Source organism: Hippopotamus amphibius, chromosome 13 (genome assembly GCF_030028045.1).
Source record: "Hippopotamus amphibius kiboko isolate mHipAmp2 chromosome 13, mHipAmp2.hap2, whole genome shotgun sequence".
Classification (NCBI taxonomy): Eukaryota; Metazoa; Chordata; class Mammalia; order Artiodactyla; family Hippopotamidae; genus Hippopotamus; species Hippopotamus amphibius.
The window spans coordinates 23,792,281-23,812,162 of NC_080198.1; the positions used below are offsets into that span (position 1 = coordinate 23,792,281).

At 39.1% G+C, this 19,882-nt stretch overlaps 1 protein-coding gene across 16 annotated transcripts in view; it reads left to right on the forward strand.

The window, feature by feature from the left end:
• MAGI1 (membrane associated guanylate kinase, WW and PDZ domain containing 1) overlaps positions 1 to 19,882 on the forward strand; it is a 622,148-nt gene that overhangs the window by 361,800 nt on the left and 240,466 nt on the right. For all 16 annotated transcript variants that reach the window (XM_057704360.1, XM_057704354.1, XM_057704357.1 and 13 more), the window contains exon 2: positions 8,680 to 8,796. In XM_057704360.1, coding sequence (XP_057560343.1) covers positions 8,680 to 8,796 — 117 coding nt within the window. The remainder of the gene's footprint in view (positions 1 to 8,679; positions 8,797 to 19,882) is intronic.

The following is a 19,882-nucleotide window of genomic DNA, read 5'->3' on the forward strand; positions in this document are numbered from 1 at the left end:
CTTTCTAGATGTTTTGGAGCTCATATGACAAAAGGAGAGTTGTGGTTTGTCTTCTCAGTCAGAAGTGAATGCATGAAGAGAACTCAAAAATATTCTCTCTGGAAACCTGATTTCTTTTTTTTTTTTTAATTGAAATATAGTTGATGTACAATGTTGTGTTAGTTTCAGGTGTACAGCAAAGTAATTCAGATATATACACACACACACATATATGTATATACATATATATTCTTTTCAGATTCTTTATTATAGTTTATTACAAGATATTGAATATAGTTCTTTGTGCTGCACAGTAGGTCTTTGCTGTTTATCTACTATTTTCTTTATAGTAGTGTGTATCTATTCCTAATTTATTACCCCCCCGCCCCCCCAGCCCTGTTTCCCTTTGGTAACCATAAGTTTGTTTTCTATGTCTGTGAGCCTATGTCTGTTTTGTAAGTAAGTTCATTTGTATCATTTTTTTAGATTCCACATATAAGTGATATGTAATATTTGTCTTTCTGTCTGACTGACTTAGTATGATAATCTCTAGTCCATCCATTTTGCTGCAAATGGCATTATTTTGTTCTTTTTTATAGCAGAGTAATATATATATATATATATATATATGCCATGTCTTCTTTATCCGTTGATCTATTGATGGACATTTAGGTTACTTCCATGTCTTGGCTATTGTAAATAATGCTGCTGTGAGCATTGGGGTCCATGTACCTTTCAAATTAGAGGTTTCGTCTTTTCCAGATATACACCCAGGAGTGGGATTGCTAGATCGTATAGTAACTCTATTTCTAGTTTGTTTTTGTTTTTATAAATTTGTTTATTTTTTGGCTGCATTGGGTCTTTGTTGCTGCTCATGGGCTTTCTCTGGTTGTGGAGAGCAGTGGCTACTCTTTGTTGTGGTGTGCCAGCTTCTCAGTGCAGTGGTTTCTCTTGTTGTGGAGCATGGGCTCTATGCTCTCAGGCTTCAGTAGTTGTAGCGCATGGGCTCAGTAGTTGTGGCTCACAGGCTCTAGAGTGCAGGCTCAGCAGTTATGGCAATGGGCTTAGTTGCTCTGTGGCATGTGGTATCTTCCCAGACCAGGGATCAGACTCGTGTCCCCTGCATTGGCAGGTGGATTCTTACCACTGGGCCACCAGGAAAGTCCCAGGAAGATTTTTAAAAGATGGACAATACACAAAAGGGTTAATTATTGTTAGTTTGAAGGCAGGCTTACCAAGTTGGCTCTTGGCTGGGATCTGGGAGCTTGGATTTCAGGAGGGTTCCTTCCATTCCCAGAACTAATAGTGGCTCACTGTGCTTTAACTGTTCATGCAGAAGAGATGCTTTATGCTTTCCGTCTGAGAGTCTGGAGCTTGGTTTCATGCCAGGCAGAAGCTGCCTACATGGCCAGTTCCTAATAAAAACTCTGGGCCCTTATGTGTAATGAGCTGCCTTGAGTGTCTAATGGGCACATTTCGCACATTGCCCTGGGAATTAGAGTGACTCCACTGGGGAGGGGACTCTTGGAAGCTTACACCTGATTTCCTTTGGACTTTGTTGCCCCTTGAGCCTTTCCCCTTTTACTGTAATGAGCTGTAGCTTTGAGTAGAACTATATCCTGAGTCCTGTGAATCCTCCTAGTGAATCTTCTAATCGGGGAATGGTCTCAGGACCCCAGTACACTAATAGTAGCAAATGTTGGCCTAAGTGTGGAGAAATGAGGCCTCCAAGACTTTTGGTAGAAAAATAAGCTGGCACTACCATTTTGGAGAATTTAGCCATACTTACGTAAGTTGAAGATGGCTATGTCTATTTCCATGTTTAGATAGAGGAAAAGAAAATTCACACATTTGTTTAAAAAAAAAAGCATTATAATGACCCTGACTGCAGCATTGTTGTATTGTCAGCAACATTGGAAATAACCTAATTCTCTCTGAAGGAGAAATAAAATTGCTGTATTTTTAAAATGGAATATTATACAACATTTAAAATAGTTCAGAGACTCCCTCTTGTAAGAGCACCAGAATTACAACTAACTGCTGAACAATCATCGACAGAAAGACACTGGAGCTCACCAAAAAAGACACCCCCACATCCAGAGACAAAGGAGAAGCCGCAATGAGATGGTAGGAGGGGCGCAATCGCGTTACAATCAAATCCCATAAATGCTGGGTGGGTGACTCACAAACTGGAGAACAGTTATACTGCAGAAGTCCACCCACTAAAGTGAGTGCTCTGAGCCCCACGTCAGGCTTCCCAACCTGGGAGTCCAGCAACGGGAGGAGGAATCCCCAGAGAATCAGACCCTGAAAGCCAGCGGGATTTGATTGCAGGACCTCCACAGGACTGGTGGAAGCAGAGACTCCATTCTTGGAGGGCACACAAAAAAGTGTGCTCACCAGGACCCAGGGGGAAGGAGCAGTGACCCCATAGGAGACTGAACCAGACCTACCTGCTGGTGTTGGAGGGTTGCCTGCTGAGGTGGGGAGCAGCTGTGGCTCACCGAGGAGGCAGGGGCACTGGCAGCGGGGGTTTTGGGAAGTGCTTATTGGCATGAGCCCTCCCAGAGTCCGCCATTAGCCCCACCAAAGAGCCTGTGGGCTCCAGCGCTAGGTGGCCTCAGGGCAAACAACCAACAAGGTGTGAACACAGCCCTACCCATTAGCAGACAAGCAGATTAAAGTTTGACTGAGCTCTGCCCACCAAATTGGATTAAAGCTTTACTGAGCTCCGCCCACCCAGCCCTACCCGCCATCAGCCCCCCCCATCAGGAAGCAGGTACCAGCCTCCTAGATAGCCTCCTCCACAAGAGGGCAGACAGCAGTATCAAGCAGTATCAGCAGTATTTCGCCTTGCAGAACTGAAAACCACAGCCACAGAAAGATAGAGAAAATGAAAAAGCAGAGGACTTTGTACCAGATGAAGGGACAGGATAAAGCCCCAGAAAAACAACTAAGTGAAGAGGAGATAGGCACCCTTACAGAAAAAGAATTCAGAATAATGATAGTGAAGATGATCCAGGACTTTGAAAAAAGACTGGATGCAAAGATAGAAAAGTTTACCAGAGACCTAGAAGAATTAAAGAGCAAACAGAGATATGCAACACAATAACTGAAATGAAAAATACACTAGAAGGAACCAATAGCAGATTAACGGAGGCAGAAGGGCGAATACCTCTGGGACAATGTTAAACGCGCCAACATTCGCATTATAGGGGTCCCAGAAGGAGACGAGAGAGAGAAAGGACCTGAGAAAATACTGGAAGAGATTATAGTTGAAAACTTCCTTAACATGGGGAAGGAAATAGCTCCCCAAGTCCAGGAAGCACAGAGAGTCCCAGGCAGGATAAACCCAAGGAGAAACACGCCAAGACATATAGTAGTCAAGCTGACAAAAACTAAAGACAGAGAAAATTATTAAAAGCAACAAGGGAAAAACGACAAATAACATACAAGGGAACTCCCATAAGGGTAATAGCTGATTTCTCAGCAGAAACTCTGCAAGCCAGAAGGGAGTGGCATGATATATTTCAAGTGATGACAGGGAAGAACCTACAACCAAGAATACTCTTCCCAGCAAGGATCTCATTCAGATTCGACAGAGAATTCAAAAGCTTTACAGACAAGCAACAGCTAAGAGAATTCAGCACCACCAAACCAGCCCTACAACAAATGCTAAAGGAACTTCTCTAAGTGGGAAACATAAGAGAAGAGAAGGACCTACAAAAACAACAACAAAACAATTAAGAAAATGGTAATAGGAACATACATATCAATAATTACCTTGAATGTAAATGGACTAAATGCACCAACCAGAAGACACAGACTGGCTGAATGGATACAAAAACAAGACCCATATATATGCTGTCTACAAGAGACCCACTTCAGACCTAGGGACACATACAGACGGAAAGTGAGGGGATGGAAAAAGATATTCCATGCAAATGAAAATCAGAAGAAAGCTGGAGTAGCAATAGTCACATCAGATCAAATAGACTTTAAAATAAAAAATGTTACAAGAGACAAGAAAAGACATTACCTAAAGATCAAGGGATCCATCCAAGAAGAGGAGATAACAATTATAAATATACATGCCCCCAATATAGGAGCACCTCAATACATAAGGCAAATGCTAACAACTATGAAAGAGGAAATGCAAGGCAGAAAAAGAGACACAGATGTAGAGAACAAACACATGGACACCAAGTGGGGAAAGCGGGGAGGGTTGGAGGGGAATTAATTGGGAGATTGGAATACCAAATTGTACACTCTAAATATATGCTGTTTATTGTCTGTTAACTGTATCTCAATAAAAGTTCTTAAAAAAAATAAAATAGTTCAGAATTACATTGATTGACATGGTTAAATTTCTGTAAACTAATGTGAATCAAAAAAGCAGAGCTATCTTGTTGTAAATTTAAAACCCACAGAATTCCAGATATATACATATGACAGTATAAAATAATGGCTAATCCAGGGCAGGGTTTAAGGCCCCCTTTTCCTATTTCAGTGATAAAATTGTCTTAAAAGAAGCTCTGAACCCTTTTCTTAGGGAAAGTTCCATGTGTTACTGACCTGTGTTCTCTTTCGCATTTGCAAAACAAATCTTGAATTTTATAGAGAGTGAAGTTGCTATGACAAGCTCTTTCTCTAGCAATTTATTATTTCATTGGCTCACTGCCCTTGACAATTAGGAGAAGATTTATAGACATGTCCCCTGAATAATTGGCAATTAATTTGAGATTAGATGCCAAAAAGTACAGTATTTTTAATGTAATGCGAAGGTTGAGGCTTTTCACTTACAAATGTCACGGAACGCAGAGTAAATGTTAACCGGCAGCATAGTTAACCCTGCCCTTTTGCACATCCGCAGTAAAGAGGAGTTTTAGTTTGATGATCGTAAACTTTAGCTAGCTTGGCTAGTTTGAATGTAAAGCTCAAGTGTAAACAAAGAGTGTCTATGTCTTAAGAATGCTTCCAATCTATGTGTCCCTGGTTCATCTTAATAGGTACTGAATATGATCCTTAAGGATCTATGTGGAATAAATAGATACTGTATCATGAGTCTTCTTTGGAATTTTGCATCTGACTCATAAAGACCTGTATGGGATAGGAAGATACCGAATCCTGAGTCTTTGGAATCGCTTTCGACTTAGGTGGCAGTACATTTGGATCCCATTGCATCTTTACTACTCACAGTTCAAATGATAACTTTTAGTGTGTTTTTATTGTCTAGAACTCTGATCTCCTAAAGGAAATATAAATCCTAGGTTCTAGGCAATGGAGATTTTGCTGGTAAACATTCTTGTCCTTGTGGTCAAATTCAAGAATGTGTTAGACCTGGAAGTAGAGTTGGCAGGTGTGACTATTACATGTCTGCGATCTACCAGTTGGTTTTATTTTCTGAACTACAATTCCAGCACAGTGCCAGGAATATATTAAATACACACTAAATGTTGACCCGTTTACACGTGTCCGGACAATTTTAATGCAAGTAGAGTTTTATTCCCTTCTGGCAAGTCTGAAAGTATCCTTTAATCCAAATTTCTCTGTGCCTCTGCTTTGTTTCTGGCCATGTAATCCAATAGGTTTTATGTTTATGTGCATTTTTAAAAAGAGTAACAGTCCATCTTTGGACTGATCTCAGCTTTTTCTCCACTAGCTTCAATGGTTGTCCACTCTATAGTGATAATCTCCATCTTTCATTAAATGCTTTCTCTTTGCCAAGCACTATCTGAGTTTCATTTACTCCTCATAACAGCCTTGTAACAGAGCTACTATTGCATCAGTGCTCTATTTTTATAGATGAGAAAAGTGAGGTTCAGAGATTAAGCAAGGCACTTGGGTTCACCAGCTAATAAATAGTGGAACCAGGATTTACATCCAAGCTTGTCTGTCTTAACCACCAAGATTTACTCCATTCTTCTTTCAGTTTATCTCTTTAATGGGAAATTGAAAACTAAGCATTTAGAAGAGTGCCTACCACATAGTCACTCAATTAATTATGTATATTTTATACTTTTGAAATTGATATTATGATAGTGTAATTTACATACTATAAAATGCACCCATTTATATATACAGTTCCATAAGTTTTCATAAGTGTATAAACCCATGTTATCACTACCACAATTGAGATTTACTGTATTGGTATCACCTGCCAAAGTTTCCTTGTGATTCCACTTTTTAAAGAAGTTTTTGTCTTGAAATCACTGTTGATTCTCAGGAAGTTGTAAAAAATATAGTACAGACTTCCCATGTACCCTTCACCTTGTTTCTTCCAGTGGTAACGTTGTTCCATAACTATGTACAGTTGCAAAGCCAGGAAACTGACATAGGTATACTCCATAGATCTTATTCCCTTGTGCATTTGTCTCTGCCTACCCTCAGCCCCAGGTAACTGATGAACTGCTTTCTATCACTCTAGTTTAGTCTGTTCTGAAGTAAGTGGAAATCATACAGTACATGTAAGTATACTTACATATAGTATATATAAGCAAGTAGAAATCTTTAAAGTATATGTAAGTGGACTCATTACAGTATATGTAAGTGGATTCATATAGTATGTTCTCTTTATCTAGCTTCTTTTGCTCAGCATTATGTATTTGAGATTCCTCAGTATTATTGTATGCTAGTGGTTTGTTCTTTGTGCTGCATCCGATTTAAATATAATGTACTTTGCTTATCCATTCACCTGTTGATGGACATTTGGTTGTTTCTAATTTGGGGCTATTATATAATGAATAAAGGTGCTGTGATGATTCATCTATAAGGTGTGTGTGTGTGTGTACTTGTTTTTATTTCTCTTGCATAAACAGTAGTGGAATTGTTGGGTCATTTGGTTAGTGAAGGTTTAACTTCATAAGATGTTGTCAAATTGTTTTCCCAAGGGGATGAACTGTTTTATACACCCACTAGCCTTGTATAAGAGTTCTTGTTGCTCCACAGTCTTGCTACCACTTGGTACTGATTTTGCCATTCTGGCAGATATGTACTGGGATCTCATTGTGGTTTTAATTTGCCTTTTTCTGATAATTAGTGAAATTGAATGTCTTTTCATTTTCGTTCTAAATGCTTAACAGACAACCATATCTATTCTTTTATGAACTGTCTATTCAAACCTTGTGCCCATTTTCAAGGTGGGGGTGGGAAATGGGGTGTGTGTGTGTGTGTCTTCTTCATTTAATAAATATTTGATGAATAATTGAACATTTATTGAATGACCTGAGATTGACCTATGTATTTTCCTTTTGGCCACTTGAAGCCTTACGTGTAGTACAACTCAAATAAACTAGTCAAATTGGGTGTCATTAGTCTATTCTAAAATGATCACGTAAAGCAGAGAATCTGGTTTTGAACCTAATATTAAAATAAAGACCAGTAGTTTCCTCCTCTAGGTAAGTCATAGCATCTTCTCAACCATCACTGTCATCCTCACAACTTGCTCTTTTTGACCATGGGAAAATTATCATCTGAAGACATGAGTTTTGTGGTTCACATGGATACTGCATGGCTGCATTGTTTCTCTAGTGCTAGAAAAGCTCTTACCTAATTTTTATCTTGTCTAAAAAAGGAAGGACAATATTAGCCTTGTTATTTTTAGCTGTCACCGAAGCAGTTTCCTCCATTAAGAACGAATGTTAGTTAGGTTGATCTACAAGCCTTCTGCTGATCCTGTAGACTATAATTTGTGTTTATGATTTTTTTTTTAAAGTTTGGTTACCTTCTTTCTATGATACATTTTTGTAACAATATGTATATTTTTTAGCTTTTGTTTTGTTCTGTTAACTGTAGAGAATTAAAAAGAAATAAACACATAGAACAGCCCAGGTCACTTCTGCTTAAAGGACAACAGAATTTTTAAAAATTATGTGTCTAGTGTTTATAAATCAACATAGAATAGTAAGATCTATATATCTCTGTCTATATAATGAAGAGTGATGTCTGCTCTTTTATTTCCCAAACTCAAGTCCTTCTCCTTAAAGGAAACCATTGTTAAAACTTTTTGACGATGCCTGCCATTAATACATGGTCTCACCTTTTCTTTATTCTTCTCGCACAGAAGTAGTCAGTAGGTATTATTCCACAACTTTTCTTGCAGTAGCAACACATGAAGATCTAGCTTTCACAGAGTAGTTATTATTTGAAGGAACTGTGCTTTACTTAGTTGGTCCCTGGTGGTGGTTTCCAGGTTTTTTGTGTTTATTTTTATTTATTTGCTGTTATAAAAATGCTGCAATAAACAATACTGGAGATTTGGGCAGACTTTTGCCAATATACCCATAGGGTAAATTTATTCCAATTGGATCCCTGGTCAAAGAACAGTTTGTAATTTGTCAGCTGTGGCCAGGTTGTCCTCTGTAAGGTTTCAGCCATCCACTCTCCATCTAATAGTGTCTCCAAGTGTCTGTGACACATATTTTAAATGTAATAGCCTCATTTAAGTTCTTTGTTATTTGAGCCTGCTGGTATTATGTGAACTGGGACCTCCAAATTAATGCTGTTTCAAAGCTGATTTATCTTTATTACATTCCTGCTTGCTTTTTCCCTTACAGAGAAAAACTTAAAGTAAGTCTTCCTGGTGACCGAGGGTGGCAGACTAGAATGGCTTCTCGTGGCTTTCTCGCACACAGCTCTCTGGCTGCTCAGTCTCTAGGAAGCCTGATTGTTGACGCATCCTCTTTTATATATTTCCTGCAGGAGGAAAGCTGAACAAGGACCTGCGACATTTTCTCAATCAGCGGTTCCAGAAAGGGTCTCCTGATCATGAGCTCCAGCAGACCATAAGGGATAACCTTTACCGCCATGCTGTGCCTTGTAAGTAGCTACTGTGGGGCGTCTTCCTGCTGGGAGGGTGTGTAAAAAGTTGCGAGAAAGAAGAGCTCAATAGCTGGTTCTGGGACACTTGGCAGTTTGCTCACATAGTGACTCGCTAAGTCCAGGGAATCGTAGTTGACAATGGGACCTACAGCACTGCACCAGGTGAATTACATGGTTTTCGAGTTCTGGCTTGATAATGCCAGGCAAAGTACTTATCTTTTATAAGGTGCAGTTTTCACAACGGTGAAAAGGACATCTCACTCTTACCAACTTCACAGAACTGTTAGGAAGTCAAAGTCAAAGTCAAGTGCTCATCAGTCCATATGTACAGTGTGGGTGCGGTGTAAAGCCTTGTGAACCTTAACCATCATTGTCATTAATGGAGTGGACCAGGCCGGAGGTCTTCACACTGACCTCCGAGGAGATTAGTGAGTCTCAGCCCCTCGGCAAAGGGAGTGACTCTCTCTTCCTCTCCACTTTTATCAGATTCATAAATCATGATTTCATAGATGATTTTCTTTGAAGAAAAAGTTTCCACAGATTAAAAAACCCAAAGCACCAGACCCATTAGATCAGACCAAATCTGAGAAAGTAAGGCATAAAACATAGGGACTATGAAATCAGGGATTTTGTGCTAAGGGGAGGAAGGAGGAAAGGAAAGAAGGAAGGAAGGGAAGAGGGAATCAGCCTATGGGGTAGATAAATCGGCAGCTTAGCGGTCATGAGGTATTACTATGCTCTACCAAACTACGATGCTGTACGACTCATTATGAGGTAGGAATCCTGGGAAGACATACAGTTATTTACTTTCATTCAAAATAAGAAGAAAGAATGATTCTGATTTTATTGCTCGGGAGTTTTCTTTTCTCCTCTCTATTAGCTAGTCCTTCAGAATTTGACATTTTTTTAGAAATATTTCTTTTAATCAGCAAGAAAAAAAAAGAGGAATAATTTGAAATTCAAGGTACCCTGTTTATTGCTATGATTTGTTTGCTACGAATGATTTTCTTTAAAAAAATAATATTTTGCTAATGATGTGCTAAACTGCTAATGTTTCCTCATACTACTGCAAAATAATGAACAGAACTGATTTCAGGCATGCCATGCTTGCAAGGACTTAGACCAGAAGCCTAGATGGGAAACTTCAGAGATCAGCTTTTAGAACAGCCTCTGCCTTCCTTTTCACCTATCAATAAAACTGAAGCTCCAAGAGGAAAAGAGGTTGACTGCAAGTAACTTGGGTCAGTGCCCCAAAGTTGCCTCTTTCTGCTGAGTGGCAGAGCTGCATTTGACAGAGAAAATATGATAATATATTACTGTGAATCTCTGACCCTCAGTTCTTTTAATTTTGCATCATTAGAATTGAAAATGATAATCCTAATAATATCCTAATAATTCCTTACTCTAGGATTAATAATAATAATTCCTAATGTTAGTCACATGGGAGAGGCAGGGATTACCTTTCTGTTTTTATAGAAATAAAGAAAAAAATCAAGACATGAAGATAACCCAATAAAAACAAGGCTAAAGGTGACCAGGGCTTCAGGTCATTGCCCTACCTCTGATATACTGTCTAGTTTTATTCTTAGAGTATTCCTTTGAGGTTGTGGTTTTTAATACCCACCCATTTTACAGATGAGGAAACAAGAGTCACAGGGCGATCAAGTAACTGTTAAATGGCAGATCCAGGGCTTTGGGACTCATAAGCCATCCAAGGCTATTTTTGTAGCTCGACCATAGCTGCCTCTGAAGTTCTAGTACAGCAGGTTGGATGCAATTTTGCAGGATTCAGTAATTGCAGAATCATGATTGTTCTCTGTGTAATTTTTCCCCTACTCAGATTCCAATTTAAGAAATGGGGAATGAAGCAAATGAGCACACCATTTCTTGACGCATCTGTGGTGTTACTATGGTTACATTTTGGCAAGCTTTTCCATTTATTTTTTCCACTGATTTATTGGACCTGTGAGCTAAATGGCTTGATTTTAAGCTTACCACTATGTAGGAATTGGGGGCAAAAATGACCTCAGCCTTTTAAAAACAGTGGAAAATGATGTTTTGTCTTTGTTTGTATAATGCCATCGGTATTGATGTTTCATTTCTATGAAACCAGTAAATCAGGAATTGGGCAGGTGGAAAGGGTCGTCCTACTAAAGAGAAAACAAGTAACATTTCATTTTATATTTCCTGCATAAAACAGGAAGGATATTTGGAAGAGGTCTGTTTCTGAGTCTGGTGCAGTGTGTGTGCCTTTGAACATGAGTAGACCAGGGGTGACTTGGGATTCAGTTATGGGCTTGGATAACGGGGGCCACATTTGTGTTTATTTTGATTCTTTGGCCCATGTGGCTGGTAGAGCAGAACTCTGTACCAAGCTGTTGTGCTCATGGATTAGGAAGCCCTTGATTGGAGCATGGATCTTCCTGGTAACGTTCTAATTGTGCCACAGGGAAATGAGCTCCTGTAATCTATATATTGCAGAACTTCCTGCTGCCGATATTTCAGGGACTTCAGTCTCTTGAGAAGGGATGATCTCATGAACAGGTGCTTGTGAGTTGGAGTAGACTTCTTTTCCTGTACGTTTTAGGAGGCTCACATGTCATTAGAAATTAACAAGTAAAACCTGTTTGTTCTCAAGTTCGTTTCAGTGTCATCATAGGGTAGTAGGGCCTTCTGGGCACCATGATGGCTTTTGCCACTCAGGATTCCATTTTACCCTAATTCTTTGGCAAAGACAATGCAGGTCATAGCATCCCTCTTTTACAAGTAAGAAAGTAAAGCAACAAATGTAACTTCCTCAAAATTGTACCAGTTCTAAGTGCCACACTACTCACTTCTCACCCAGTGCTATTTATTTTAATTGGCTTTATTGAGATATAATTCATATATGATACAATTCACCCACTTAAAGTGGTCATCCAGTGCTATTTTTGCTATAGTTATTGTTATTCTCCACTTCTCCTTTATTTTGCTTGGGTTCAAAAACTTTTATTATTTCTGTAGTATGAAAAAGGTCATCATAGTTAAAATTTAATTGTTTTATCATTGAAAATCACCACCAAAAAAAACTTAAGGCAAAAATAAATAAATAAGTAAATAAAAAGAGAGAGCGAGAACTAGATGCAGACTGAGTCAGAAGCCCTGGTGTGAAATCTGAGGGCTGTTCTGTAGCTGGTCGGCCTGGTGCGAGTCATGTAACCTCTCTGAGTCTTTTTTTCCTCTTCAGTAACATGGAACTAGAAACACCCACCTCCAGCATTGTCTCACCACATACTGACAGCAGCCGCAAGAGACGGGTCTGTTGGAGAAAACAGAGGCTCAGAGAGGTATATGGCTTTCTTAGTATCACACACTAGCAAATAGCATGGTCCGGGTTTAACCAGTTCTCTCTGTAGCTCCTATACTGGCTATACTGGACAATAACGTGATTAGAGCAGTACATCATGGACCATTGAGAGTGAAAGAAAAAAGAAAAAGAAATTCTCATTGCTGAATTTTATCACTTCAGCTGTTTAAAGTCATGGGGTTTGACGTCTTGGGGGCTAAGTGAGGCACCATATCTTAAAAATAAGTATCTTTCTGATTTTCACGTATTTCACTGGTGTATACAATAGAAGTTTAATAACTGCCTAACGATTATTCAGCTTTTAAGAAATCACTATAGGATTCTCTTGGGATATCTCAGTTTATCTTAGTTTTCATTAGATCTTTTTAGGATACGCATGGAAAACTACCTTAAGAGAAAAGTATTTAAAATGCATGTAAACGTCATCGGTGTTGCTTACTTCTCTCATTACTCAGAATCATCTGGATACTATTCCTATCTCTCACCCCTCAAATTCTGCTTACATTCCTAACCCCCCCCCCTCTATTCTTTAGTCATACAAACTTCGTCCATTTCTCGAAGGTGGTATCTTCTTGTAACTGGGTATAAATTATTACCTCTTATCTCCCCATCTTTCCATCTAACTAGTTCATAGCCTTCTGGTAAGCTTTAACCTATAGGCCACTTCCTCCAGGAAGGCCTCCATAAGTTGGGCCCATTGCCCTCTTCACTGCTCCCACAGCTCCCCTCTTTGACCCCCTTTGACCATATACTGTGCCTACTGCATGTCTGTCTGTCCTGTTAGAATCTAACTCTTGTGGGGTCAGGGATTCAATCTACCTCAGTGACCAGCCCACACCTCGCTTATTGCCTAGACTACATGATAAATATCTGTTGAATGAATGAATAAATGGAGAAATGGGTAAAGACAGTCTTTGTTTTTCTTGTTTTATTATTTTTTTCTTGATTACTTAACATTTGGGAGAAACAACAGAGCTGCTCTTGCCATAAAGCTTTCAGAACAAAGGGCAGCTCAGTATCTTGAGCTCTAAGACGGCTGATGAGGACACCACTGATTACTTGGGAATCCAAACCCAGAGGAATAAAGTCAAGGCTCCCGGTGAGCTTGGAGTGCCCATTCACAGCTCCTCCTAATTACAGTCTAGATATCGCTGTACCTCCTGCACTGATAGCCATCCTTCTTTATGACTTCTTGTCCTAGCTGATGTGACAACATCCGAGATTCTTGCTTTGGAACGGCTGCTTTGCCCATGAAGATAAATGCATTACCTGACAGGCCTTGTCATTTACTCTACTACTGCTGTCAAAACGAGATGCAACTCATCCAGGAGTCCCAGGGCTCTGGAATGCTGAACCACACCCCTCCCTTCTCCCTTCCTTGGGCTTAACAGTGATGGAATGCATCTTTCTTTTCAAGCAGAGGTCAACTGAAAGAGGAAAGGATAGGTCAGTTTTGTTCTGTAGCTTAACACGTTGTTGATCAAGGCTCTCCCTGATACTGATACCATTATAACCTGTGGAAGAGGCATTGATCATTAATTTAAAGGGGTTTACAGATGAATTAAATGTGTTTGATCTCTAAGACTATTTAAATCTGATGTGATAGATGTAGGTGATCCTGGTTTTTATTTGTAGAGGTGCATATTAGCACCTGCTAACCAACAGTTGGCATTGTTTATTATTTTGAATGTGACTGTGATGTTAGAACCATACATAACCTTTGATATTATTTGAATGTGTTAGTTTTTCTTAAGTATAGTTGTTTCCAGTAGTGCTTGCCTAGAACCAACTCATTCTGCAATTAGAGCTGATGATAGGAGCTAAACCAGTATGTCAGCAAGAGGCCAGGATAAAGAACTGGTGTTGGAATATTGCTTCTTTCCTAGAACGTGCATCTCTGTGTTCAGGTTGTGTTTGACCTGAGTGGAGGGCTGTAGATTGTCACACATGAAGCAGACAGTTCTGTAAGCATGCCCAGGACTGATCAGATAAAAGTCACCGGAAACTTTCTCTTGTGGCTATTTCCCTTGTCCTCTCAGCAGAGTAAGTGCTGCCTAATATTAAAGGATCACTTTAGTCTTTACCGAATCTAGCCTTGTTGCAGAACTCTGATTAGTAGCAATAATAACAGCTCTCCAGGTTTTGGACTCCTGCTGAACCACGTACCCTGCCATGATGCTTGCACATAGGTCATCTCTCACGCTGGCCTCATGGCGAACACACAGACTATTAAGGATCTGAACTCAAGCTCACTGGACTCTTAAACCCCCTCCCCCTTTTCTATTCAATCGCAAGTGTTTGTTGCCCATAAAGAAGATCAGTGTATGTCCTCATCCCTTCTCCATCAGTTCTCAACTCTCTCCCCCCATCCCTTTTACCCATCAGTATTGTATTTTCCCATGTGCCCCTAGTGAGTCTGCCGTCTGGAGACTCCTCCTATCCACAGTTAATGCCTACACCTGACCTTTCCTTCCTTCTCTATCGGATCTTACTTGTTCTACATTGGTTTCCAATTGGACTGTCCTCTAAGAAGCCAAGAACTAGAATGAGGAAGTGAATGGTTCATATTACGGTATAGGGTTCTCTGTCCTACATAATTCATATATTTTAACAGATGTGATGCTGCTAGAAACACCCTATGAAATGGGATGTTCTGGCAACAAGGCAGATGCATAGGTAGGGATGGATTCTTATGGTTTTGATTTGTTTTTATACTTCTTCTAGTGCTTAGCACAATATGGTATACATAAAAAACATTTTAAACACAAGATTTTCTGTGTCAAAGGGATTTTCGCATTTGCTTGGTGTTTCACTTCTCAGACATAGTTTTCTGTTCCACCGAGTATAAGCTGAGAAAGTAATGCAACGGTCTAGGCAAGGAGTTTTGTGCCAAATTTAAAATTAATGGGATTCGGAGAAAAAACCTTTTTGTTTACATGTAGTCTGGAGTTAGAGTTTGGGCTCAGAAAACTATAAGCAAATATTCATCCATGTGAATGTCTGCTGGGGCATGGAAAAACCAGGAGGGAAACAGGACGATCCTTTGTTTTTCTGATAACGCCCATCTGATAAATGCCAGGAGCACACGGCTTCTCATTTCTGCAGTGCCCCTTAGGGAACATTGAAGCCATTAGTGTTGAATCTGTTCTTCTCACCAAGGAAGGAGAGAGTTATCCCATCAGTGAGTTCGTGAGAAAGGCTTGGATAGTCCTGATTTGAACATTTTCTCTTCTCCTTGGGGCTGGAGCATCAGACGTGCTGGGCTTTCTGGTGTGGCGGACTGAAGCGGCTGGCAGGCTCTACCCCTTACCAGTGTTGTTGACTTGAGTTTTCTGGGAATCCGTTTTCTCTTTACCTGTGTTGATGCTTCTGAGGTACCTAAGCCCCCAGCAGTCGTCATGGCACGCCACAGGTCCTCTATTTAGAGGTCCTCTGTGTATATGTTTTGTGTTTGTGTTGTTGTTGACCATGCCGTGTGGCTTGAGGGCTCTCAGTTCCCTGATCAGGGATTGAACCCACGCCACAGCAGTGAAAGCCCGGAATTCTAATCACTAGACAACTACGGAAGTCCCAAAGGTCCTCTGCGTAGATCAATCTTTTTTCTTCATACCCCCTTTCCCTTCCCTTTCTAACATGACTTCTCAGGTCCAGCATTCTCCCTTTTTTATTTTCAAGTTCTTATTAAACTGTTGGCCTTATGTATATGATTCTCCTTTTTATGATTTTTATGATTTATATAATTCTTTAGGGGGGACGAACAAGCTAAGTTAAAAAAATGATTTTCTAGCATTTGTTGAGTAACAGCCCAACACTGGATGCTAGGTGAGAACATAGTGAAGATTAATAATTGGCTCATTTAGCCAATAACAGGCATGCTTGAAAACGCACATTCTCTGCATATGCCCAGCATCAGCTAATTCCCCAATGTTCTTTTTTCTTTGTATTTCTTATTATATGTTGTTAATCCTAATTGCCATTGTCTGTTTGCTGAGTGGATGGAGTCATATTGGAAAAAAAAAAGAAAGAAAAACTACAGACTTAAAAGCTTATTACACTGGACTTAATTTATATGTCTGTTAATAGACTCATAAACATGGTTTGGCTGGTGTTCTTTATTCTAAGGTTCTCAGGGGTGTAGAACAAGGGAAAGCCATAGGAGTTTAGATTTAAGTTTAATTAGAGTTGATATAATTTATAACCCTCTTATGAAAACATGTTAGACCAGCCTTATTGCTTAATAATAACATCTATCGTTCATCGAGTGCTTACTATATGTAGCAGGTACTGTGCTCAGTGATTTACAAGTTTTGTCTCTTTTAACCTTCACCAGACTCTGAGAGGCATAATGTTATCATCCCTATATTAGGAGTGTGGCAGTTGAGGTGTGAGAGCTTATGAATGGGTTGTTCAAGATGAGCAGTTTTGTAATGATGGAACCCAGATTCAAACCCAGTTCTAACCTCCCCCAAGAGTCCATGCTCTTAGTTTATATCTCTGTATTCAGTCACCGTAAAGACCACTTTTTAAATTAATGTAGTGAATTTAAAAAAGAGTCTTCTCTTAACAACATATGGATTAGTCCTTGGCTGGGTGTAGGGTACTAATATATCTATTTGGCAGCCATGTTAATTTATTTAATTGCTTTATAATTTTAGCTGACATTTTTCATCAAGATTTGTTGCAATTATAAAGCAATTTCCACAGCAATTTGTGTAGGGACAGGGAAGTTTCAGAGTATCCTTACCATCTATTATTTATTTTAAGGAAAGATTTGACCAAATTTTAGTAATTTTAGATTTAGCAAGAATCAAGTCAAGAGGATGAAATATAATATATTTTTAAAGAAATCTTGTATCACATGTATTTAATAAAACTATGTACAAATAAAATTTCTGGCTTCTCTAATGGATAATGTGCATTTATGCTAAGATCCAAGTAAGAACACTTTACCAGTTATGCTCAAATGGGCTTACCTAAAGTCCATATGAAATGAGCTACCCAAAATGATTACCTTAAATTTAAACAACAAGAAAATGTCACTTGTGTTAGCTCAACCATAATACGAATAAAGTAGACTTATTAACCACTCAATGACATATTTTCCTATTGCATTTATTTATTTATTTATTTTTGGCACACGGGCTTAGTTGCTCCATGGCATGTGGGATCTTCCTGGAGCTGGGATCAAACCCGTGACCTCTGCATTGTCAGGTGGATTCTTAACCACTGCGCCACCTAGGAAGCCCTCCTATTGCATTTAAAATTAACCAATTGTACATCTCTAGAGCAAATACACGCTAATGTATTTAGGAATTAAGGGCCATGGTAAATGCAGCTTACTCTCAAATGGCTATAAAACATTAAAAATGGTTAAAATTTTGTACTATTCTTATTCCTGCAACTTTCTGTAAATTTGGAATTATTTCCAAATAAAGTGTTTTAAAAATAAACCCATACCAAAAATTTTCTTAAAAAAGCAACCAATATACTGATGTTTTTGGAAAGGGGTAGTGTATGTGAATGTTATGGTTTTCTTTTCCTCCTTATTAATATTAATATTTTTAGCCTAGAATTGAGATTTTGTTAGTAAATAGATCTTGCCTACTCAACTACAGCGGGGACTAGCCTGAAAGACATGGTGCATATATTAAAACAAAGATCTAACATTTATGGAACACCAAGTACATGCTAAGTGTTTTAATTCTAGTTTCTCATTTAATCCTTGTGGAAATCCTATGCTGAAAGTAACTGTTATTATTGTCATTTACAGATGAGGAAACTGAGGCTTAGTGAGGTTAATGACTTGTCTTACAGTTGTGGAATGTGACTGGAGCTCAGGTGCTCTACATGGATACTAAAGCTCCCTCTAGTAACTACCACATTTTCTTTGCTCAGACTATGTATGTGTACATCTGTGTGTATAGATACGTATACACATACTGAATATATTTAGCAAATAAATCAGGAACAATGATTTTAAATGCATCCTAAATATCTGCTTATGGGATTCTAGATGAATACAAGAGTATAATAATCATCATTAGAATTATTGACATATATTGAGCACTTGCCATGTGCTAGTTGTATTCTATATTAGTATAATAACTCATTTAATCCTCACAGTGGTCCTGTATGTATATGCTATTACTCTACGCATTCAGGGAAACTGAGGAACAAAAAGATTAAATAACTTGCTCAAGATGTCACAGCGAATAAGTGGTAGAGCTGTGTTGTCTTGTTCTAGAAATTTCCCTTTAGCCAGTGGCTCATATTGGCTATTATTTATAGCACTAGAGAACATTAGGGAAAAAAAGAAAAAAGAATCAGTAATTAAACTTATTCATTTTCTGGGGAGGGGAGGAGATACCTTTTGTTATTCTTTTGAAGATAATTTCATCCTGGTCTTAGATCCCGTCAAAGCCACCACATTATATAGTTCCAGGGAGCACTATTCAGTTTGTAATCTATGTGAATGGTGCCCTTGGTGATGGAGAGCACCCTGACTGCCTGGCTTTATGCAGTGACTGAGTTCCAGTAGTAGATACTCAGCTAGCCTGAAAGATAGAACCAAATTGCCATTCATTTGGGAGGTATGTGTCTCAATCATGATGAAGCAGTACCTTACTCCAGAGAGGATAATAGCCACCTGATACTTGAACATCAGAAAGCCTAATCCAATGCAATTACAAGATTTCTCCATTCTTAATTCAGCTAATTAAAGATTTGAGACAATACTAGTATTGGATCTTTTGGGGTAGTAACTGTGGTTTCTTTCGTTTATCCTTTCTTCAGTCAGTTGATCCATCTACTTACCCAGCCATTCTCCATTTATTCCGTTCATCTGTCCATTCAGCAAACATGTATTGAATACCTCTATGAGCAGGTCACAGTGATAGTGGTTCAACGTTTAGGGGTAAACTGGTTACCTTTGCTGCTCTCAGGGAGTTTATAGTATAGTGGGCAAGCACTGTAACAAACAAGAGGCTGCTATAAGAGAGTAAGGTAAGTCCTGTGGTAGGGTAAGCCCAGGACTATATGACATACAAGGACAGGCACCAAGCTCACTCTTGAGAATCAGTGTGACTGGGAACTGAAATAAATACCAAAAGAGAGACAAGAGGAAAAGCAGCAGAACCTCTTTCCGAGGGAGAATCAGGAAACATCTACTCATGTGGGCAAATGACTCTATTTAATATCTCTAGGCTTAATTCCTCTTTAAAAAGGAGTCTGTTAATTAGCAATATAATAGACTTGTTAAGCATCTTAATATCCCAGGCCCAGTCCCAAGATAGTGTTCCTTTGCACAGTGCTCTCTCCTTAGGACCCCTCAAGAATAGACCAATTATGTTTTTGAGTCTTCTGATGTACTTAAAAACAATAACAACAACAAAAACCAGTGCTACAGCAAAAGATAGGACATAGTTTTAATGTTTGCACTTAATACTTTTAACATACACATAGCAAAAAACATTAACTCAAGGCACACTAAAGGCATTATAGTCTGGTAATAGACCCCAAGTTCAAATATTTATCATTCTTTTTACTGTGTCTTTGTAACTGTAGACATAACTTTATTTGATCATAACAAAATTCTAAATTTAAGACCCTTCATAAATGGGAGACCTGGGTCAAAGATCTTCTTGCCCCTTCCCCTCCTCGGCAACCTCAATAGGTATGGGATGCTATGAGATGACTCAGGACCAAGGCTTGGCTCTTTCAGATGCAGGTTCCGTTGCT